The 25,153-nt window shown below is 35.2% G+C and overlaps 1 protein-coding gene across 1 annotated transcript in view; it reads right to left on the bottom strand.

Moving 5' to 3' along the window:
- TEX11 (testis expressed 11) overlaps positions 1-25,153 on the bottom strand; it is a 252,528-nt gene that overhangs the window by 21,895 nt on the left and 205,480 nt on the right. The window contains exons 26-28 of the mRNA XM_081792399.1: positions 3,289-3,438; positions 1,790-1,898; positions 763-883 (exon numbers count right to left, since the gene is read on the bottom strand). Of these exons, the coding sequence (XP_081648525.1) occupies positions 763-883; positions 1,790-1,898; positions 3,289-3,438 (380 nt within the window). The remainder of the gene's footprint in view (positions 1-762; positions 884-1,789; positions 1,899-3,288; positions 3,439-25,153) is intronic.

Here is a 25,153-nt window from a genome sequence, read left to right as displayed (position 1 = left end):
ATGCACCAGCCTCAAAAATATTATGCTAAATTGAAAGAAGCCACACACAAGAGATCACGTATTGCATGGTCTCATTCATATCAAGGGTCCAGAAAGAGAAAATCTACAGAGATAGAAAGCAGATCAGTGGTCGCCTGGGCCTGCAGGTAGGAACAGGGATTGACTGCAAATAGGTAAGAAGAAACTTTGTGGTAATAGAAATATTCTATAACTGGATTGTGGTGACACACAGTTGCATAACACTATAAATTTACTATAATCACTGAATGGTACACATGTAAAGGGTGCATTTTGTGATATGTAAATCACACCTCAATAAAGCTAATTTAAAAATCATTGAATAAACCTGTGCTGAAAAGAAAAAAATCAACAGAGGAGGGACTAAAATACAGGTCCTCAGTGTTCCTCCTTCTCTATTACCTGCCTCTGAGAAATGGAAGGAATAACAATAAGGTTTTTCAAAGGCTTAGTACCTCACTGGGAAGTAACAATTCTACCAGGTTTTGAAAACACAAATAATTTAAAATACCAGGTGGTACTGTTATTTTCACTTAATCCATAGTATACTTGTATCATAAATTTTCTACTTTTAACTATTTACATTTCATAAACCAAGGGAAATTTTATAATATTTAAGTATATTGTAATATGAACTTATTTACCCTAAAATTCATATCAGAAAGCACTAATTCTGTGTAATTTCTAACACAAAAGACAGTTCTTTAAAATTAGCTGATGGCTTAATATCACTGTTCGACTTACGGTGTGGCTAATAAAGCTCAGAGCATCTTCAAAATAACCCCAAATTTCTTCTGGGGGACAGAGTTCTGTACTTGGCACCCCATCTGGCACCAAGAGGTTAATCAAGTTTCGCACACATTTGCTGAAATCAAAAAGAGAAAACTCATCCCATAAGGAAATAAATCATTGGCTTCGTGGCTAAGATAAGTAAAATCTGGATCTCATCCCAGACTACGAGCTTCAAAACACTTCTGTTCTTCCCTCATTTTTATCTGGCCTCCAACCTCAGAAGACAGATTTTTGAAGCTATAAAAGGGGCTGACCAATCCTCCTTTTTATTATGCCTATGGTTTCTTTCACCTTTTTTTAGTTTCCTGCATCAAGGAGTAGTGGCTGTTTATTATATTTTGTGAGCTGGTTCAATCTATAGGCACTTTAAAGCATCTCTTTATATCCTCAAACGGGCAAGGAAATTGGGATTTAACCTGGGAATAATTCCAGGAGAACTGTTTCTCACGTCTCAGAAAAGAAAGTCTGTAATAAAGTTTTCTGCAGAAAACTCACATAGCATCATTTTCCTCCATGTCTAGGTACAGAAAACATAAAATATGTAATAAATAATATTTTGTACTATGATGTACAGCACTTACTGGTCCTTAAAGAAAGGTGCTTAGGAAAAATAAACGACTGAGGCAAAACTAGCAAAATGTCAACATTTGTTAAATTTGGGTGGTGGATACACTGGTGTTTGTTATATTAATCTCTGAAAGGTATTCAATAATTTTATCATATATATAGTCTCACAACAAAGAAGCAACTTTCTCCCTTTTTTTCTCTTTTGGGAAAACCAGACTCTGTGACATAACTAATTCTTGGTCTATAATACAACTCTAAATATGAAGCTGTTCTGAGGGCTTTTTAGGTCAAGAGTCTACAGGAGTGCCCCTGATCAACTTTTAAATTGGACCAGTTGAGTATGATTGATGACTTATATAGCTCTTTTGACTATCGAAAAGCTTGGCTTCAGTGTTGAGTTACATTTACTAACCTGTATTTCACAGCATCAATTGATTGTTTCTTTTTGTAGAGCAATAAAGCCCTATTCAAGGCCTTCAGAGCAATGGAAGGATAGTGTGCAGGCTTTTCCACTGCTAACACTATAAGAGGGAAAGAAAAAAGGCTGTGAACACCATAGTCTCATCCATCACCATTTTCATCCCAGGCTACAACTTGATTTTTCTAATGAAACTAGCCTGAAACAGATGAACACAAACCAACCAACCAACAAAAAAAACCCCACAAAAATTAATTTAATGAAATGATGAGTCGATGGTGGCTTTCAGAGAAAGTTTATAGTTTCTGGGCAAAGTAATATGGTAGGGTTATCAGGATTGTCTTTTATTCAGCAAACATCAAGAGAACCTACTGTTTCTGTGACCCTACACATAGTCATATAGGTAAAGCAATAATCTTATGAACCAGAGTCAAGGAGGGGCACACCAAGATGGAAACAAAAAGCATACCAGTAAAAGAGCAATAATCAAAAACAGATTTATACAATATACTGCTTTGGTCTGATACTATAAACAGGAATCACTTGACATAAGAGTGAGTGTCAGAGATGACAAACCTTGTAACTTCCAAATGCATTTACCAGGCCTCTGTAATTGGAGATCCATTATACAAGGAGAAGTGGTCACCATCACATGTCTACAAAGTATAGACCACGGGCTCCATGTCTCTAGAATTTTGTCTTGCAAGATAAGGAAAAGCAAATGTGACCTTTGTGCACCTGGGGCTATCTAATACCTTTATTAACCACACATAGGCTCCCAAGGAGGGTGAGGGAGAAAAAAGGGAAAATAATTAGGTTATTTCCTGCAGCATATTCCCATACAGGCTCTGGGACCCCAACGACTACTTACTTAGAGCCCAACCAAAAATTTGAGAGTGGTAATTGTGTTAAAAAAATATTACCAGTATTTCTTTGTACACTTTTTTTGGGGAAAGATTATATTTTTAAGTAATCTCTACACCCAACATGGGGCTTGAACCTACAACCCCAAGATCCAGAGTCACATGCTCTACCAACTGAGTCAGCCTGGTGCTCCTCTTTGTACACTTTAATAAGTTGCTGAGATTGCATTACCTTTGATTAGTGAAGCAGCTGACTGTCATTTCTAGCTACCTGAGTAAAACTAACTTTCTGAAGGTTAAGCTCCCTCTACTGTGTAGTTATATAATTCAATTCCACACCTAGAATGACCATTGATTATGATTAATGCACTTCACTCAGGTTTGTAAGTACAACAAATACAAGCACTTATTTTTCATGACCTTAAGGAGTTTATAGTCTCATATAAATAAAAAGATAAATGCATAAATGATTATAATACATAACAGTTCAAGAATGCCATTAGAGAAGGAGAAACATTATTATTATTTCCCATCTGAGGGCAAAGAATGAAGAATAGAGACTGGAATAAAAAGTATTACAATCTAAATGGGTAGGTACCAGCCTACCAAAAACATAAATATAGCACTTACAGGCAATTGTTTCAAATGTTTTACTTTCCAAATGAGGCAGTTCCCACAGTGATTCCAGGAAACTGTCAAGTAATGGATCATTCATTTTGGCTTTAACTTCAAACTCATATAGCAGAAGCAGTGTCTCACATGGATCACCTGAGAAGTTCCCTAAGAAGGAGGCAAAAATGCAACATTCTCTGTGATTACATTTTATTATTCTATTCCAAGCTCTCTTCTGGGGAGATTTTCCTGTTGAGGAAAATTAATTTTATTTACAATTTGAAGACTGTCCCAGGTTCTGTATATAGATTTTTCACATTTTTAAAATTATAAAAAATGTTTATTTCTTTTCAGAGAGAGAGAGAATACCAGAGGGGAAGGGGCAGAGAGATGGAGGGAGAGAGAGAATCCCAAGCAGGCTCTGCATAGTGCAGAGTCCAACACAGGGCTCGATCTCATGAACTGTGAGATCATGACCTGAGCTGATATGAAGAGTCAGAAACTTAACCAACTTAACCAACCAAGGCAACCCAGATTTTTTATATGTTTAAATCTACAAACTCACCAATTCTTTCAGCACCCTATAATGCATTCAGCAGCATTGCTTACATTTCTTGAAATTATTGCCATGATGTTCCTGAATAGCCTGAAAAAGTCCTGCTGTTCATCTGCCTCAATCCAGATCCAATGTTTATCTGCCTCACTTTAATGACTGAGTTAACTGAAAGATACAGTGCTGTATAAACTAACTGTGGTTTTATTTCAAGCAAAGTAAAAGAGAGTTTCCAAATCGTTTCATTTAGTCAGTCAATATTTCTTGGGTATCACCATGGGCAGAATATTATATCAGGTGGCATATAACACATGATGTGAGATAGTTTTCATTCATATTTGTTAGACTGAATTTAAAAAAAAAAAGTTTTGAGGTATAGCACCGATAAAATAAACTGAATAAAGCATGTTCATCTTAAACAAGCAGCTTATTGAGTTTTTAGATGTTTAAACCCATATAACCATTACCCAGATCATGATATAGAACACTTCTAACACCCGTGTTCCTTACCAGTCAATATCATCTTAGTATTGGGGCACCCGGGTGGCTCCGTCGGTTGGGCATCCGACTTTGGCTCGGGTCATGATCTCACGGTTCGCGGGTTCGAGCCCCTGTTAGCTGTGCTAACAGTTCAGAGACTGGAGCCTGCTTCAGATTCTGTGTCTGTCTCTCTCTCTGCCCCTCCCCCACTCACATTCTGTATCTTTCTCTCAAAAATAAATGTTAAAAAAAATCACCTTAGCAGAGTTAACAACTATTTTGGTTTCTATTCCTATTGATTGCTATTGCCTGTTCTTGAATGTCATTGCTAGTATAACAGAAATATAGTCAACTTTTGAAAATCTGACTTTGTATTCTGTAACTTGCTAAAACTCACTAATTTCAGTAACTTTTCTGTAGATTCTTTGGGATTTTCTATGTAGACAATCATGTAATCTGCAAATACAGGTGGTTTTATTTCTTCTTTTTCACTCTATGTCTTTTTTCCATTCTTTTGCTTGCCTTATTGCACTGGCTAGGACTTCTAGAATGATGTTGAACAGGAGTGAGAATAGAAAACCTTGACTTGTTCCTGCCCTTAGAAGGAAAGCATTCAGTTTTTTAATGTTTATTTATTTTTGACAGAGAGAGAGAGAGATAGAACATGAGTGAGGGAGAGGCAGAGAGAGAGGGAGACACAGAATCCGAAGCAGGCTCCAGGCTCTGAGCTGTCAGCACAGAGCCTGATGCAGGGCTTGAACTCACAGACCATGAGATCATGATCTGAGCCAAAGGATGCTCAGCCAACTGAGCCACCCACGTGTCCCAGCATTCAGTTTTCCATCACTAAATATGATATGAGCTGTGATTTAATTTTTGTACATACCCTTTATCAGGTTGAGAAACTTCCCTACGATTCCTAGTTTCCTGAGAACTTTTTTTAAAATCATAAATGTATGTTCAATCTTTTCACTTAATCTGTTGATATGGTAAATTAATTGAGTTTACAGTATTGAACCTAGGATAAACCTGATTTGCTTGTGGTCTATTACCCTTTTCAAATTTTACTAAATTCACCTTGCTAATATTTTGTTGAGGATTTCTGCATCTATTTTCATGAAGAATATTGGTTCATAATTTTTTATCATATTTTTTGTCTAGTATTGGTATCAGGGTAAATATGATCTCATAAAGTGAGCTGGGAAGTATGCCCTCTTCTTTCTGGAAGAGTTTGTATAAAACTGGTATTGTCTTTAAATGGTTGGCAGACTTCCTTAGTGGAGTTTTCTGTTAGAAGATTTTAAACGACAAATTCAATGGGTATAAGACTATTCAAATTATCTATTTCTTCTTGAGGGAGCTTTGTTGGTTTGTGCCTTTCAAGGAATTTATCCATCTCATCTAAGCTGTCAAAGTCATGGGCATATAGCTGTTCATAATAGTCCTTAATCATCTTTTTAAATGTCTGTAGGATCTGTAGTGATGCCTCTATTTTCATTCTTGACATTATTAATTTGTATCTTTATTAATTTTATATAGATAATGCTGCTATAAACATTGGGGTGCACGTATCCCTTTGAATTCATATTTTTGTATTTTGATATTAATATAGCCACTCCAGCTTTGTTTTTATTAGCATTTGTTTAGTGTACCTTTTCCAATTCCTTTTATTTTCAACTTATCTATGTCTTCATATTTAAGTGTTTTTTTTAAAAATAGAAAGCATGTAGTTGGGTCTTGATTTTTTATCCAATCTGACATTCTTCATCTTTTAATTGGTATGTTTACACCAGGGGTGAGCAAACTACAATCTGTGAGCTGACTGCCTGTTTTGCAAATAAAGTTTAATTTGAACACAATCATGTCCTTTGTTTAAATATGGCCCATGTGTTCCTGTGACAACAGCACAGTTGAGTAGTTGTGTCCAAGATTGTATGCCTGTTAGCCTAAAATATTCACTACTGGCACTTTAAAAAACATTCCCTGACCTCTGATTTAGACCATTTATATACAATGCAATTATTGATATAGTTGGGTATTCTTGAACTTGATAAAAATGAATTGTACTTAGAACAACTAGACAGAAGATAAGGAAATTTAAAAAATGAAAACATTGTAAGCCAACTAGACCTAACAGACATCTATTTTTTTTAAAAATTTTTTTTAATGTTTATTTATTTTTGAGACAGAGAAAGAGACAGAGTATGAACGGGGGAGGGGCAGAGAGAGAGGGAGACACAGAATCGGAAGCAGGCTCCAGGCTCTGGGCCATCAGCCCAGAGCCCGACGCGGGCTCGAACTCACGGACCGCGAGATCGTGACCTGAGCTGAAGTCGGACGCTTAACCGACTGAGCCACCCAGGCGCCCCGACAGACATCTATAAAACACTCCTTTCAACAGCAGCAGAATATACATTCTTTGTAAGTACCCACAGAATATTTTCTAGGATAGACATATGCTAGGTCATAAAACAAACTTCAATAAATTTCAAAATATAAAATAATGCAGAGTATCTTCTGTGATCACAATGTAATAAAATTACAAATTAATAACAGAAAAAAGTTGGGATATGCACAAATATATGGAAAATAAACACACCCTTAAACAACCAATAGGTCAAAAAATAAATCAAAAGAAAAATCAGAACACACTTTGAAATGAATAAAAATGAAGACACAATATACCAAAACATAAGAGATACAGCTAAAGTAGTGCCTAGAGGGAAATTTATATCTGTAAACACCTACATTAAGAAAGAAGAAAAACACCTCAAATCAGTAATCTGAACTTCCAACTTAGTTAAGAGAAAAATAACATAAACAAGTAGAAGGTAGAGAATAACAAAGACTGGAGTGGAAATGAATAAGTTAGACAATAGGAAAACAATAGAAAAACTAATGAAACCAGAAGTTGGTTCTTTGAAAAGATCAACAAAATTAACATATCTTTAGAAGCCTCATTACTAGAATCAGAAATGGAAAAGGAGACATCACTACCAACCTTAGAGAAATAAAAAGGATTACAAAGGACTGCTATGGACAATCTTATGCCAATAAATTAGATAAACTGGATGAAATGGACAATTTTCTAGAAAGAAAAACTACTGAAATCGATTCAAGAATAAATACAGTATCTAAATAGACCTATAATGAATAAAGTAATTGCAATAGTTTTAAAAACTATAGAAAAAGAAAAGCCCAGGCCTAGACAGTTTTACCACTGGACTTTATCAAACATTTAAAGAAGAATTAATACTAATTCTCACAAATTCTTTTAAAAATAGAAGGGGACAGACCATTTGACAACTCATTCTAAGAGGCCAGTATTAATGTGATACCCAAAACCAAAGACATCACAAGAAAAAAAAAATCACAAAATACTAGTAAACTTAATTCAGCAATGTAAAAAAGAATTATACTTAACAAACTAGAAGGGAACTTCCTCGATCTGATAAAGGGCATCTCTGAAAAACCCACAGATAACAACATACTTACTGGTGAAAGACTGGATTATTTCCCTCTAAGATATAGGACAAGAAAAGGATGTCAACTTTCACCACTGCCATTCAACACTGTACTGGAAATTGCAACCAAATAGACAAGAAAAATAAAAGACATCAAGACTGGAAAAGAAGTAGTGAAACTATCTCTAGTCATACAGGATGTAATCTTGTAAATAAGGTTCCTAGGGAATTCAGTAAAATACCATTAGAACTGATAAATAAGTTTAAGATCAACAAATAAAAATCAATTCTAAATTCTATAAAGTAGCAATGAGCAAAGCGAAAATAAGATTGAGAAAGTAATTCTACTTACAATAGCATCAGAAACAATAAAATATTTAAGAATGAATTAAACAAAAGAAGTGCAGGACTTATACAATGAAAGTTATAAAACATCATTGAAAGAAGTTAAAGATGTAAATAAATGGAAAAATATTCCATGTTCATAGATTAGAAGACTTAACATTGTTAAGATGGTAATACACCCCAAAATGATCTACAGATTCAACATAATACCTATCATAATGCCAGCTGGATTTCTTCTTTTTTCAGAAATTGCCAGGCTGATTCTAAAATTGATATGGAAATTCAAGGAACCCAAAATAGCCAAAATGATCTTGAAAAAAGAACAAATTTGGAGGACTAACACTTCCAGACCTGAAAACTTACTACAAAGCAGTGATAATCAAGACAGTGTGGTACTGGCATAAGGACAGATATACATATAAATGGGATATAATTGACAATCCAGAAATAAAAACATTGCCTATGATCAACTACTATTCCACAAAGAGGCAAAGATTATCCAATGTGGAAAGAATATTAAAAAAAATGGCTCTGAAGATGGTGGAATAGCATGGAAGCTTTTTGTGTGTCTCGCGTCCATGAAATACAGCCAGACTAACACTAAACCATCCTACACACCTAGAAAACTGATTGGAAGATTAACACAACAATCTGCACAACCGGAACCACAGAATTTAGCAGTCCTTTTCTCCCTTCAAAATGACAAAATGAAGGAATTCACCCGAAAAGAAAGAGCATGAAGAAACGATAGCCAGGGATTTAACCAACACAGACACAAGCAAGATGTCTGAACCAGAATTTAGAATCACGATAATAAGAATACTAGCTGGAGTCGAAAATAAATTAGAATCCCTTTCTGCAGAGATAAAAGAAGTAAAAAATAGCCAGAATGAAATAAAAAATGCTATAACTGAGCTGCAATCACGGATGGATGCAGTGGCGTCAAGGATGGATGAGGCAGAACAGAGAATCACCGATATAGAGGACAAACTTATAGAGAATAACAAAGCAGAAAAAAAGAGGGAGATTAAGGCAAAAGAGCACGATTTAAGAATTAGAGAAATCAGTGACTCATTAAAGAGGAACAACATCAGAATCATAGGGGTCCCAGAGGAGGAAGAGAGAGAAATAGGGGTAGAAGGGCTATGTGAGCAACTCATAGTGGAAAACTTTCCTAACCTGGGGAAAGACACAGACATCAAAACCCAGGAAGCACAGAGGACTCCCATTAGATTCAACAAAAACCGACCATCAACAAGGCATATCATAGTCAAATTCACAAAATACTCAGTCAAGGAGAGAATCATGAAAGCAGCAAGGGAAAATAACTCCCTAACCTACAAGGGAAGACAGATGAGGTTTGCAAGCAGACCTATCCACAGAAACTTGGCAGGCCAGAAAGTAGTGGCGGGATATATTCAGTGGGCTAAATCAGAAAAATACACAGCCAAGAATTCTTTATCCAGCAAGGCTGTCATTCAAAATAGAAGGAGAGATAAAAAGTTTCCCAGACAAAAATTAAAAGAATTTGTGACCACTAAACAAGCCTGCAAGAAATTTTAAGGGGGACTCTCTGAGGGGAGAAAAGATGACAATATAAATAAATAAATAAATAAATAAATAAATAAATAAATAAATAAATACCAAAAGCAACAAAAGATTAGAAAAGACCAGAGAACACCACCAGACACTCTAACTCTACAAGTATCATAATGGCAATAAATTCATATCTTTCAGTACTCACTCTAAATGTCAGTACTCACTCTAAATGTCAATGGACTCAATGCTCCAATCAAAAGACATAGGGTAACAGAATGTATAAGAAAACAAGACCCATCTATATGCTGTTTACAAGAGACCCACTTTAGACCTAAAGACACCTACAGATTGAAAATAAGGGGATGGAGAACCATCTATCATGCTAATGGTCAACAAAAGAAAGCTGGAGTAGCTATACTTATATCAGACAATCTAGACTTTAAAATAAAGACTGTATCAAGAGATGCAGAAGGGCATTATATCATAATCAAGGGGTGTATAGACCAAAAAGACCTGGGGCGCCTGGGTGGCTCAGTCAGTTAAGCGGCCGACTTCGGCTCAGGTCATGATCTCACGGTCTGTGAGTTCGAGCCCCGCGTTGGGCTCTGTGCTGACAGCTCAGAGCCTGGAGCCTGTTTTAGATTCTGTGTCTCCCTCTCTCTGACCCCCCCGCCCCGTTCATGCTATGTCCCTCTCTGTCTCAAAAATAAATAAAACGTTAAAAAAAAATTTATAGACCAAAAAGACCTAACAACTGTAAACATTTATGTGCCAAATGTGGAAACACCCAAATATATAAATCAATTAACCACAAACATAAAGAAACTCATCGATAGTAATACCATAATAGTAGGAGACTTCAACACCCCACTCACAGCAATGGACAGATCATCTAATCAAAAATCAACAAGGAAACAATGGCTTTGAATGACACATTGGACCAGATGGACTTAACAGATATATTCAGAACATTTCATCTTAAAGCAGCAAAATATGCATTCTTCTCCAGTGCACATGGAACGTTCTCCAGAATAGACCATATACTGGGACACAAATCAGCCCTAAGTAAGTACAAAAAGATTGAGATCATACCGCACATATTTTCAGACCACAACGCTATGAAACTTGAAATCAACCACAAGAAAAAATTTGGAAAGGTAACAAATACTTGGAGACTGAAGAACATCCTACTAAAGAATGAATGGGCTAACCAAGCAGTTAAAGAGGAAATTAAAAAGTATATGGAAGTCAATGAAAATGATAGCACCACAACCCAAAACCTGTGGGACGCAGCAAAGGTGGTCATAAGAGTGTATAGCAATCCAGGCCTAGGATTCCTAAAGAAGGAAGAACGATCTCAGATATACAACCTAACCTTACACTTTAAGGAGCTGGAAAAAGAATAGCAAAAACCCAAAACCAGCAGAAGACAGGAAATAATAAAGATTAGAGCAGAAATTAGTGCTATTGAAACCAAAAAAACAGTAGAACAGATCAATGAAACCAGAAGCTGGTTCTTTGAAAGAATTAACAAAATTGACAAACCACTAGCCAGTTTGATCAAGAAGAAAAAGGAAAGGTCCCAAATAACTAAAATCAAGAATGAAAGAGAAGAAATCACAACTAACACAACAGAAATAAAAACAATAATAAGAGAATATTATGAGCAATTATATGCCAACAAAATGGGCAATCTGGAAGAAATGGACAAATTCCTAGAAACATATACACTACCAAAACTGAAACAGGAAGAAATAGAAAATTTGAACGGATCCATAACCAGTAAGGAAATCGAATTAGTAATCAAAAATCTACCAAAAAACAAGAGTCCAGGGCCAGATGGCTTTCCAGGGGAATTCTACCAAACATTTAAGGAAGAGTTAACACCTATTCTCTTGAAACTGTTCCAAAAAATAGAAATGGAAGGAAAACTTCCAAACTCTTTCTATGAAGCCAGCATTACCCTGATTCCAAAACCAGACAGAAACTCCACTAAAAAGGAGAACTATAGGCCAATTTCCCTGATGAACATGGATGCAAAAATCCTCAACAAGACATTAGCCAACTGGATCCAACAATACATTAAAAAAATTACTCACCACAACCAAGTGGGATTTAGACCTGGGATGCAGGGCTGGTTCAATATCCTCAAAACAATTAACGTGATTCATCACATCAATAAAAGAAAGGACAAGAACCATACGATCCTCTCAATAGATGCAGAGAAAGCATTTGACAAAATATAGAATCCTTTCTTGATAAAAACCCTCAAGAAAGTAGGGCTAGAAGGATCATACCTCGAGATGACAAAAGCCTTATATGAGCGACCCAACGCTAATACCATCCTCAGTGGGGAAAAACTGAGAGCTTTCCCCCTAAGGTCAGGAACAAAACAGGGATGTCCACTCTCGCCACTGTTATTCAACATAGTATTGGAAGTCTTAGCCTCGGCAATCAGACAACACAAAGAAATAAAAGACATCCAAATCGGCCAGGAGGAGGTCAAACTTTCACTCTTTGTAGATGACATGATACTCTATATGGAAAACCCAAAAAGATTCCATCAAAAAACTGCTACAACTGATTCATGAATTAAGCAAAGTTGCAGGATATAAAAATCAATGCACAGAAATCAGTTGCATTCCTATACACCAACAATGAAGCAACAGAAGGAGAAATCAAGGAATCAATCCCATTTACAGTTGCACCAGAAACCATAAAATACCTAGGAATAAATCTAACCAAAGAAGTGAAAAATCTATACACTGAAAACTATAGAAAGCTTATGAAAGAAATTGAAGAAGACACAAAAAAATGGAAAAAGATTCCATGCTCCTGGATAGAAAGAACAAATATTGTTAAAATGTCGATACTACCCAAAGCAATCTACATATTCAACGCGATCCCTATCAAAGTAACACCAGCATTCTTCACAGAGCTAGAACAAATAATCCTAAAATTTGTATGGAACCAGAAAAGACCCCGAATAGCCAAAGCAATCTTGCAAAAGAAAACCAAAGCAGGAGGCATCACAATCCCAGACTTTAAGCTATACTACAAAGCTGTAATCATCAAGACAGTATGGCACAGACACTCAGATCAGTGGAATAGAATAGAGAACCCAGAAATGGACCCACAAACGTATGGCCAACTAATCTTTGAAAAAGCAGAAAGAATAACCAATGTAATAAAGACAGTCTCTTCAGCAAGTGGTGCTGGGAAAACTGGACAGCGACATGCAGAAGACTGAACCTGGACCACTTTCTTACACCATACACAAAAATAAACTCAAAGTAGATGAAAGACCTCAATGTAAGACAGGAAGCCATCAAAATTCTCGAGGAGAAAGCAGGCAAAAGCCTCTTTGATCTTGCCCGCAGCAACTTCTTACTCAACACGTCTACGGAGGCAAGGGAAACAAAAGCAAAAATGAACTACTGGGACCTCATCAAAATAAAAAGCTTCTGCACAGTGAAGGAAACAATCAGCAAAATTAAAAGGCAATCGACAGAATGGGAGAAGATATTTGCAAATGACATATCAAAAAAGGGTTAGTATCCAAAATCTACAAAGAACTTATCAAACTCAACACTCAAAAAACAAATAATCCAGTGGAGAAATGGGCAAAAAACATGAATAGACACTTCTCCAAAGAAGATATCCAGATGGCCAACTGACACATGAAAAAATGCTCAACTTCACTCATCATCAGGGAAATACAAATCAAAACCACAATGAGATACCACCTTACACATGTCAGAATGGCTAACATTAACTCAGGCAACAACAGATGTTGGTGAGGACACGGAGAAAGAGGATCTCTTTTGCATTGTTGGTGGCAATGCAAGCTGGTGCAGCCACTCTGGAAAACAGTATGGAGGTTTCTCAAAAAACTAAAAAGAGAACTACCCTACGACCCAGCAATTGCACTACTAGGCATTTATCCAAGGGATACAGGTGTGCTGTTTCAAAGGGACACATGCACCCCATGTTTTTAGCAGCACTATCAACAATAGCCAAAGTATGGAAAGAGCCCAAATGTCCATCGATGGATGAATGCATAAAGAAGAAGTGGTATATATATACAATGGAGTATTACTCAGCAATCAAAAAGAATGAAATCTTGCCATTTGCAACTATGTGGATGGAACTGGAGGGTATTATGCTAAGTGAAATTAGTCAGAGAAAGACAAAAATCATATGACTTCACTCATATGAGGACTTTAAGAGACAAAACAAATGAACATAAGGGAAGGGAAGGGAAACAAAAATAATATAAAAACAGGGAGGGGAACAAAACAAAAGAGACTCATAAATATGCAGAACAAACTGAGGGTTGCTGGAGGGGTTGTGAAGTGGGGATGGGCTAAATGGGTAAGGGGCATTAAGGAATCTACTGAAATCATTGCTTCACTATACGCTAATTTGGATGTAAATTTTAAAAATTAAAAAATAAAGTTAAATTAAAAACTAAAAATATAAAATAAAATAAAATTAAAAAATGGCTCTGAAACAACTGGATAACCACATGGAAAAGAGTGAAATTGGACTCTTACCTCATACCACATACACAAATTCACTCAAAATGGATCAAAGACCTAAATGTAACAGCTAAAAGTATAAAACTTTTCAGAAGAAAACATAGACATAAACAGTCATGAATTTGGAATTGGCAGTTGATTCTTACACATGATATCAAAAGCATGAGCAACAAAAGAAAAATAAATTGTACTTCATCAAAGTTAAAAAATTTTGTGCTTCAAAGGACACTGTCTAGAAAGGGAAATGACAAGTTACAGAATGAAAAACAACAACAATGAGATACTACTACATTCCTATTAGAATCACTCTGCACTCACTAGGATGGCTAGAAAGAAAATCAGATAATACAAGTATGCTGGAGGTGGAGAAATCAGAACCCGCACATATTGCTGATGACAATATAAAATAGTGCAGCCACTTTGGAAAACTGTCCTGCAGCTCCTCAAATGATTAAAATGCAGTTACCATATTACCTAGGTGTAACCAAGAGAAATGAAAACATACACTCACACAAAAACTTATATACTAATGTCTATAGCAGCATTATTCAAAATAGCCAAAAAATTAAATTAATTTTAATTTTAATCTATCAACTGATGAGTGGATTTTTAAAATGTGGTAATCAATAGTGGAGTATTATTTGGCCATAAAATGGAACGAAATATTGATACATGCCACAACAAGGATGAACTTTGAAAGTGTTACATTAAGTGAAAGAAGTCACAAAAGTCCTCATATTGTATGATTCTATTTATATAAAATGTCCAAAATATGCAAATCTAGAGAGATACAAAGTAGATTGGTGGTTGCATAGGGCTATTGGGGGAAATACAGGGATAGGAATGTGATGGTGGTTTCTTTCTGACGGGATGAAATGTTCTAAAATTTACTGTTGGTGGTGGTGTATATATCTGTGAATATACTAAAATCTACTGAATCATACACTTTAATGTGAGTTGTATGGCATATGAATTATATCTCTATAAAGCTGTTTTCTAAAATGAATTTATACCCTGTGAGATAATTCTTTTTGCCTGACTTCTTTTGTTCATGATAATGTCTGTGATATTTATATTTTTCTGTGTCAGAAGTACATTCCTTTATTTTATTGCCTTGTAGTATTCTGTTACATGAATGTACAATTCATTTAGTCCATCCTCCTGTTGATGACACTAAAATTTTCAATCTTTAGCTCTTATGAATAGAGCTGTCTTGAACATTCTGGTACACATTATGGTAAACAGATACACTCATTTCACCTGAGTATATACCTAGGAGTGGGATTGCTGGATCATTGCTATAACAGAAGCATGTTTGGTTTTAGCAGATACTGCCAAAAGGTCTTCTAAACGAGCTGTACCAATTTACATTTCTACCAGCAATGTATCAGAGCTCCAATTGCTTCCCATCCTTACTAACACTTGGTATCTTAATTTTAGCCATTTCAGTGAGTATGTAATGATCCCTCACTGTGGACTTAATTGGCATTCCTTGATGAGTAATGATGTTGAACATTTTTCCTTTGTTTGTTGCCCATTTGTATATCTTCTTTTGTGAAGTTCTTGTTTAATTCTGTTGCCATTTTTTATTTGGTTGTCTTTTCTCATTAAATTTTAAGAGTTCTTTATATACTCTGGAATTTGTCCGGCTTATGTATTAACACATCTTCTGCCTGTTTATCCATGACTTGTCTTTTTCCTATCTTGATTGTATCTTTTGACAAACTGAAATTCCCAATTGTAATGAAGTGCACACTATCAATATTTTATTTTACAGTTGGAATTTTTTGTGTCTCCAAGGTCATGAGGATATTCTCCTGTTTGTTTTTAGAAACCTTACTGTTGTACCTTTCACTATGATACATCTCAAATCAATGTTTCTGTATGGCAGTAGGGAGGGTCAAGGTTCATTTTTTTCCATATGGATATCTAATTGTTTCAGCATCATTTATTATTAAAAAAATATTTTCCCCACTGAACAGCACTGGCACATTTGCTGTAAATAAAATGATCATGTGTGAGTCTATTTCTGGACTCTATTCTGTGGTGTAAATTCTCAGACTCTATTCGTCTTTTTCAAAATTATCCTTTCATCTCCATAGAAATTTTAATATCATCCTGTCAATTTCCATAAGTAAATCAGCTGGGATTTCAATTGGGATTGTCTTGAGTCTATGGATCAAACTGGGAAAATTGACATTTTAACAAATTTGAGTTTTCCAGTCCATGAACATGGTATGTATTTTCATTCATTTAGGCCTTTAAAGTTTTCCCTCAGCAATGTTTCAGTGTTTTTTTAGTTTTCAGTGTATTTATTACACTATATTGATTCAATACATTCACTATATTGATTACTAAACATTTGATGGGTATTCATGCTATTAAAAATGGGATACTTTATTTTAAGTTTATTTATTTTGAGAGAGATTGAGAGAGAGAGAGAGAATGAGAGGGGGAGGGGAAGAGAGAGGATCCCAAGCAGGCTCTGAGCTGTCAGCATGGAGCTCAATGTGGGGCTCAATCTCATGACCCCTGAGATCATGCCAGAGCCAAAATCAAGAGTCCCTAAAAATGGTATTTTAAAAGCTAACTTTCCACTTATTTCTTGCTAGTACACAAAAATACAATTAATTTTTGTGTATTGACCTGTACCCAGCAACCACACCAAATTCATTTATTTTTAAATTTTTATTTAAAATAAAATAGAAGGCCACTTGGATGTCTGACTTCAGCTCAGGTCATGATTTCATGGTTCGTGAGTCCGAGCCCCATATCAGGCTGTCTGCTGGCAGCGCAGAGCCTGCTTCAGGTCCTCTGCCCCCCTTCAAACCTCCCCGGCTTGTGCTCACTCGCTCTCTCTCAAAATAAATAAACATTAAAAAAACTACCACTTAAAATAAAACAGAGGGATAGAAAACCATTTTGTGTATGTTTTTTTAAAGGCTGAATTATTGGAACAAACCCTACTTGTTTATGTTATCCTTTTTATATATTGCTGGATTCAGTTTTCTGGATTTTTAGGATTTTTCCATCTATTATTGAATATTTTGACCTATACCTTTTTTTGGCTTGAAATTTGTCAGATTTTGTCATCAGAATCATGCTGGCCTCATAAAATCGTTACCCTCTTTCTCTATTTCCTATATGAGATACTTTTACAGGGTTGATATTATTTCTTCCTTATATATTTAGAAGAATTTATATCATTGAAGCCATTTTCCTTGTGGGAAGGTATTTAAGATTAAATTTCTTTACAGGCATAGCACTATTGAAATATTCTAAATAGGACTATTCAGATTCTCTTTGCACCAATTGTCATAGGTATACTTTTCAAATAACTTGTTAATTTTGTCAAGATTATCAAATTTATTGGCATACAGTTATTCACAGTGTCTATTATTGCCTTTTTAGATTAGATTTAGATCTTTAGAAAGATTTGTAGTGATGTCTACATTTGAATTACTGATATTAGTAATTTGTGCCCTTTCTTTCTATTTATTGCTCCATCTAGCTTGGATTCAATTTGTAGTAATGTTTCCAAAAAATCGACTTTTGGCTTTGTTGATTTTCTCTTGTATATCTGCTTTCTATTTCATTGTTTTCTTCTCTCTTTTTTGTTATGTTCTTCCTTCTATTTTCCTTGGGTTTAATTTGCTCTTATTTCCCTAGATTCAGGTGGGAGGCTAAGATTATTGATTTTCAACCCTTCATCTTTTCTAATATATGCATTTAAAGCTATTGATGTTCCCTTATTTTAGTTATATCTCACAAGGTTTCATGTCATATTTTTCATTTTTGAAAGTTTAATATATTCCATAATTTTTATTTTGATTTCTTCTTTGGTGAGTTATATAGAAGTGTTTCTTTTAGATTTCCAACAGTGGGGGTTTTCTAATCATCTTTCTATTGTTGATTTCTAGTTTACTTGGTTCAGAGAACATACTTTGTATGATTTCAATCCTTAGATATTTATTGAGACTTGCCTTTTGACTCAGCATATGATCTATTTTGGTAAATGTTACAAGTGCACCTGAAAAGAATGTGTATTCTATAGTTAATATGTATAATGTTTTATATACATATCAGGACTGAAGTGAAGTTTAATGTTTGGGAAACCTAGAAATCAATAATGACGGTTTATGGGTGAGCTATTACATACACTTTACTCTGACCAGGAGTCATCGTGCCATGATGATTGTATGAAAAAATTTCCAGATTCACATCTGTATTTTTATAAAAGAAAACCACAATGTACACAAGGAAATATGTCAGGTACAAGGATACTTGAATGACATTCCTAATTAGGTCAGGCATTTGGGGGAAGGAATAGTATAGATCATGATAAATATCTGAGAACCACGAAAAAATCTATCTCCTGAACTGTGACCCCTGCTACATTTCTTTAGTGACTCCACAGCCCTGTAATGTAATCAAAATCCCTACTCATTGCCATAGGGCTTTGCTTTGTATTATTAAGGTAAGTTTATGCTGCCTGTGAGGCATAATTCAAATGGAATGCTGCCAAAATTGAAGATTTTCAGGAGCAACTTCTATCAGAGATACTTGGGTATCTCCAGATAATTGTTTAATTTCCTTTGTAGAGAAAATCTTAAGTTCAGGTTCTTCTATTTCTGGGCCTAAGACCTGACCCAAAATGTACACTAGAAAATCCATTCAAGTGTTTTCATTCTGTTTAATGTGCCTGAGGATCAGCTCCAATTGCTTTTCCTCTTGGCTAATCTCAAAACTATCATCTCTGAGAATTTCTTATCCAATGAGTACTAATCTCTGAGCCAAAAGCAACTCATGACAAACTAACTGCTAGTTATTAAGCCAATGGAGGAACCAAGCAAAGAATGCCTGATGAAGGAATAAGCATTTAATCCTAGTTTTGGTGTGTGCAAGTGAAACAGGTAATTCCAACATGAGCCTTGATAAATGATAGCTTCTATCTATTGCATTTGGATAAATTAGAATGACCCTTCAAGTTCTGGGCTGAGGAGACTATAATATATAAATATAAATGTATACAAATATAAATAAATAGATACATAGATAATTCTGTCAGCTGAACTGCCTTTCTGCTGGTAGAGGATTCATGCTGGGTTTTATTCTGTTTACTATAACCACTAAGATTTTGAATGATGACATTTTAGATGAATACTTAGTATAAAGTATAAATAAGGTCAAAATTATAGCACTGGAGATAAGTTAAATTCTTCCTTGCAAGGACCCAAAAAACAACTAAAGGCTTTTCTCTATCTTCATTATTTTGGGATAAAAAATTACTCATAGTACAAAATAGCTTAAAGAATTCTAATCACTAAGATTACTTCTAGACTTAACACTGGATGACACTTTATGTACAGTATGATTCCAAGGATATTCCTAGCAACATCTAAAAGTTATGTTCTTCAATGGAGACTCTGAAAAGGAACCAGAAAGACCTATTAAGCAGCAGTGAGCTCCCTTATGTTAGAAAGGTTTGGAGTATCTTATAATCATAAGCAGTCATCTTTGGCATAATTCCTACTTCCCCTTAAATTTCCTTTTTCTTTTCCTGGACACCTGATGTGCCTTTCTCTGCCCTATACCTATATCCCAAGTTGAATCTTTATTGAGGTATTTTTTCTAAATGTTTCTCTCCCAAAGTACAAGCTGATAATGACTTAAATTGTGAGCTTTCTCAGTGATTTTTGCATAGAGGGCTCTCAAAGACCAAAATACTCTAATACTCAAATGAATGACTCTTTAATGATAGAATTTATTTTTTTAAGTTTATTTATATTTGAGAGACAGAGAGTGAGCGAGAGAGCGAGCTCACTTGAGTGGAGGAGGGGCAGAGAGACAGAAACAGAATCTGAAGCAAGCTCCAGGCTCTGAGCGGTAAGGTGTCAGCACAGAGCCCACGAACTGTGAGATCATGACCTGAGCCAAAGTCAGATGCTTAACCAACTGAGCCACCCAGGCATCCCTAATGATAGAATTTCTGGTGCTATAGCAACATTTTATTTAATAAATATTTATTAATCCCCAGTATGTGCCAGATAGTTTTAGAAGGTAGAGATAAAGAATGAACATGACAGACAACTTTTCAACTTGTATGGAACTTAGATTCTAGTTGGGGAGAGAAACAATATATAATATATCAAGTAGAGATGTGATGTGTGTTGTAAAAAATATATAGGTTATGGAAGTAGTGATTAAAGTTGCTACTTTAGAAAAAGTGTGGTCAGGAAAGATCTCTCTGAGGTGGGGAAATGACGCTTGAGCAGAGGGTGTGGGGGAGCAAGCCATATGAATATCCAGGAAAAGAGTATTCTAGGAAAAAGGAATGGCAAACACAAAGGCTCAGAGGCAGGAGGTACTATGTATTATTGATATAGTAGGACTAGAGTACAGTGAGCTGAGAGGCAGAGTGATGGGAGATGAGGTCAGAGAGGTAACCAAGGGCCAGATAATCCATGGCCTTGTAGATCATGGCAATGACTGAATTTTAAGTCCAAGCAAATGGGAAGTACAAGAGGACTGACATGATCTGACTTATAATACTCTGACTGCTGTGTGGCTACTGGATTTACAAAGGGGCAAAAGTGGGAGCAGAGGGGATAGTTGGGAAGCTATTACAGTGATCCAGATGAGAGATAAGGTAGCTTGGACTAAGTAAATATTGCTGGCCTGATTTATTGTTTGGAAAGGACACATCATAAATCACACTACTTTCAGCTTCACCTCCCACTATATAAACCCTGAACAAGAGCTCCAAAACTAACAATGCTCTCTTACATACTTGGCTTTTGTTTATTCAGTTCCCACAGCTTTTAACACCTTCTACTTCTTTTTATAACCATTAAATCTTAATCATTCTTCAAGAATAAATTCAAATACTGCCTTTTGGAATGGACCATTTCTTGCTCTGTGGTCCCACACACTTTATATTTCTATTAGTGAAGCTACTTCATTTTGCTTTGTATATGTGCAATGAATTAGGTTTCTTACCTCCTTCCCTTCACTGTAAATTTCTTAAAGACAGAGACAATAAAACATTTCCTTATGTTTCCACAATACTTAGTAGCATTTTGAATTTAATAAGGACTTTTTAAATAAATGTGATAAGCAGCTTTCCTTAGGTCACTAATATAATGACATGTCAGGATTAAACCTTTTGTAAAAGCTAATTCACATAGTACTAGATTTCAATCATTGTTTATATAGTTCTTAATTAACTTTGATTTGGAATAGATTTTTAGAAGGTTAGTGTTTTCCAATTTTGCCCCAGAAGCTTATGATTCATCAGCTTTACACTTTCACGTAATTTGTCTATTTACAGTTGGTAGCTTAATGATTTATTTACATTACTCACAAGCTGGATTCATACTTTTAGGCATTATTTCATTAGAAATTACCAGTCTTAATCAGTCTTAAGAAATAAAAACTTTTAACAAGTCAGATTCATTTTTTCTAAATGTATTTTTTCCCATCTCATTCTTTTTTAAATAAATGCCTTATATTTAAATTTGAAAATTACATGAATCAACAGAATTATCTAAAAGAACTTGCCGATAATTTCTGCCCCTACTCTCCAGGTTAATCTTAAAGTATCTAATCAACAGGTTGAGCATAAATACCAATACCACACGTGTAAGTCTCAAAGGTAACAAGATATATTTTTTTATAAAGGGGGATCCTATACCATTTTCTTAAAGTTTTAATTTAAATTCCAGTTAGTTAGCACACTGTGTAATTTTAGTTCCAGGTGTACAATATAGAGATTCAACACTTCAATACAATAGCCAGTGCTCATAACAAGTGCACTCTTTAATCCCCATCACCTATTTAACCTGTCCCCCCACCCACTTCCCCTCTGGTAACCATCAGTTTGTTCTCAATAGTTAAGAGTCTGTTTCTTAGTTTGCATCTCTATTTACCTTTGTTCATTTGTCTTTTTCCTAAGTTCCACATATGAGCAAAATCATATGGTATTTGTCATTCTCTGACATATGTATGTATATATACACACATGCACAAACACACTCACACACACACCCCACATCTTCTTTGTCCATTCACTAGTTGATGGACACTTAGGCTGTTTCCGTAATTTGGCTATTATAGATAATCCCACTATAAACATTGGGGCACATGTATCCCTTTGAATTCATATTTTTGTATTATTTGGGTACTTAGTACAATTGCTGGATCATAGGGTAGTTCTATTTTTCACTTTTTGAGGAATCTCCATACAGTATTCCAGAGTGGCTGCACCAGTTTGCATTCCTACCAACAGTGCAAGAGGGTTCCCCTTTCTCCACATCCTTGCCAACACCTGTTGTTTCCTGTGTTGTTGATTTTAGCCATTCTGACAGGTGGGAGGTGATATCTCAATGCAGTTTTGATTTGCATTTCCCTGATGATGAGTGATACTGAATATCTTTTTATGTGTCTGTTGGCCATCTGTATGTCTTCTTTGGAAAAATGTCTGTCTCTTCATGTCTTCTGCCCAATTTTTTTGGAAAGAAAGTGCATACAAGTCGGGGAGAGGGGCAGAAGGAGAGAGAGAAAGAATCTTTTTTTCTGAAGGGGGTGGGGAGAGGGGGGAAAGAGAGAGAATCCCAAGCAGGCTCCATGCCCGGTGCAGAGCCTGACATGGGGCTCAATGAAATGACCACGAGATTATGACCTGAGCTGAAGTCAGGAGATGGATGCTTAACTGACTGAGCCGCCCAAGTGCCCCTTCTGCCCATTTTTTAATTGGATTACTTGTTTTTTGGGTTTTGAGTTTTATAAGTTCTTTATATATTCTGGATACTAACCCTTTATCAGATATGTCACTTGCAAATATCTTCCCCCATTCCATAGGTTGCCTTTTAGTTTTGTTGGTTGTTTCCTTCATTGCACAGAACCTTTTTATTTATTTATTTATTTATTTATTTATTTATATTTATATATTTATTTATATATTTATTTTGTTTTATTGATTAACCTATTTATTATTTATTTATTATTATTATATTTGTTTTGTTTTATTTATTAAAAAATTATTTATTTATTTATTTTATTTACTACATATTCACTGAAAAATTCAAATGATACAAAAATAAAATAAAAAATAAAAGTAAATCTCCCAATCTCAATAAAGCCTATGCTAAGAGATAGCAGTATCAAATGTTGAGTTTTGTGTGTATTCTTCCAAGACTTTATACGATATATGCATTCATATGTATCTGTGTATAATAAATACATATTCTTCTGTTCATTCATGCATGAACCAAATATCATGGATGTGATAGGTATTGCACATATAAAGATAAGCAAAAGCAGACACAGTATATTTCCTCATGGGGCCTATAGTCTAGCATATATGCATACAAATATGCACAAACATATATGTTTTAAAGATAAAAACTGAATATCAGAAAAGGCCAGGAAAAGTATAACATTCCAAAGTGAAGGGCACACCCCAAGGTGCATTTCCTTTATCTATAATAACGAAAACAGAGTTTTTAGGCTGGTGTAAGGAACATATCTGGAAGACAGAAGATAAAGCGCTGAAGAGTATGTAGCTTGTTAGTGAGGCAGTAGAGAAGAATCTGTTATGAGAAGCCCTATAGCCACCTCTATCAAATGTAGAGACTACAAGAAATCATTTATACAACAACAACCTTATGTCATAACCATTAATTTCTGCAAGACTGAATCATGGCCCTGGCCTCCTTTCCACATGAATCTTCTGCAAATACACTAGTTGTAAAAACAAACAAACAAACAAAAAAAAAAGTAACTCAATTAAAGATAACTTATCACAACTCAATAGCAAAAATAACCCAATTCAAAAATGAGGTAAAGACATGAATAGATATTTCTCCAACGAAGACATACTAATGGCCAACAGGTATATGAAAAGATATTCAACATCACTAACCATCACATAAATGCAAATCAAAACCACAACGAGGGGCACCTGGCTGGCTCAGTCAGTAGAGCATGTGACTTTTGATTTCAGAGTTGTGAGTTCAAGTCCAACGTTGGGTGTAGAGATTACTTACAAATAAAATCTATAAAGAAAAACCACAATGAGACATCACTCGCCCTTTCAGAATGGCTACTATATACATGAAGACATACATATATATATAAAGATAACAAGTTTTGGTAAGGATGTGGAGAAATTGGAACTCTTATACATTGTTGGTTGGAATGCACAATGGTACAGCCACTATAGGAAACAGTAGAGAGGTTCCTCAAAAAATTAAAAACAGAGCCACTTTGTAATCCAGCAATCCTATTTCTAGTATTTATCCAAAATAACTGAAATCAGGATCTTGAAGAGATATTAGCACTGCAGTGTTCACTGCAGTATTATTCACAATAGCCAAGATGTGAAAACAATGTAAATATCCATTGAAGGAAGAATGGATAAAGAAAATGTGTTATTTACATGTAACAGAATACTATTCAGCCTTAAAAAGGAAGAAAATTATTCAATATGTGACAACATGGATTAACCTTGAGGACATTACACTAAGTAAAATAAACCAGCCAGTAAATGACAAATGCTATATGATTCCACTTATATGTGATAACTAAAAGAGTCAAATGTATAGAATCAAAGAGTGGAATGGTAGTTGCTAAGAGCTGGGGGCAAGGGAAACAAAGAAATGCTAGTCAACAGGCATAAAGTTACATTTGAACAAGATGAATACATTCTGGAGATCTTCTATACAACACAACACCTATAGTAAACACTACTATATTGTACATTCCATACTCTGTTAAGAGGATAGATGTCATGTTAAGTGTTCTTACCACAACAAAATAAAACTTTAAAAAAGATAAAAGAAATAACAGTAGAAGATATTACTTGAAAACGAGATAAGGAAAAATGGTAGGAAGAAAATTCTCACCAGAGAAATATTGTTATAAAGCAGAATAAAATAGTGACCAAATATGTCAGCCTGAAT

This window comes from Panthera onca, chromosome X (assembly GCF_046562875.1).
Source record: "Panthera onca isolate mPanOnc1 chromosome X, mPanOnc1 haplotype 2, whole genome shotgun sequence".
In the NCBI taxonomy this organism is placed as follows: Eukaryota; Metazoa; Chordata; class Mammalia; order Carnivora; family Felidae; genus Panthera; species Panthera onca.
This window is presented reverse-complemented; position numbering and strand designations above follow the sequence as displayed.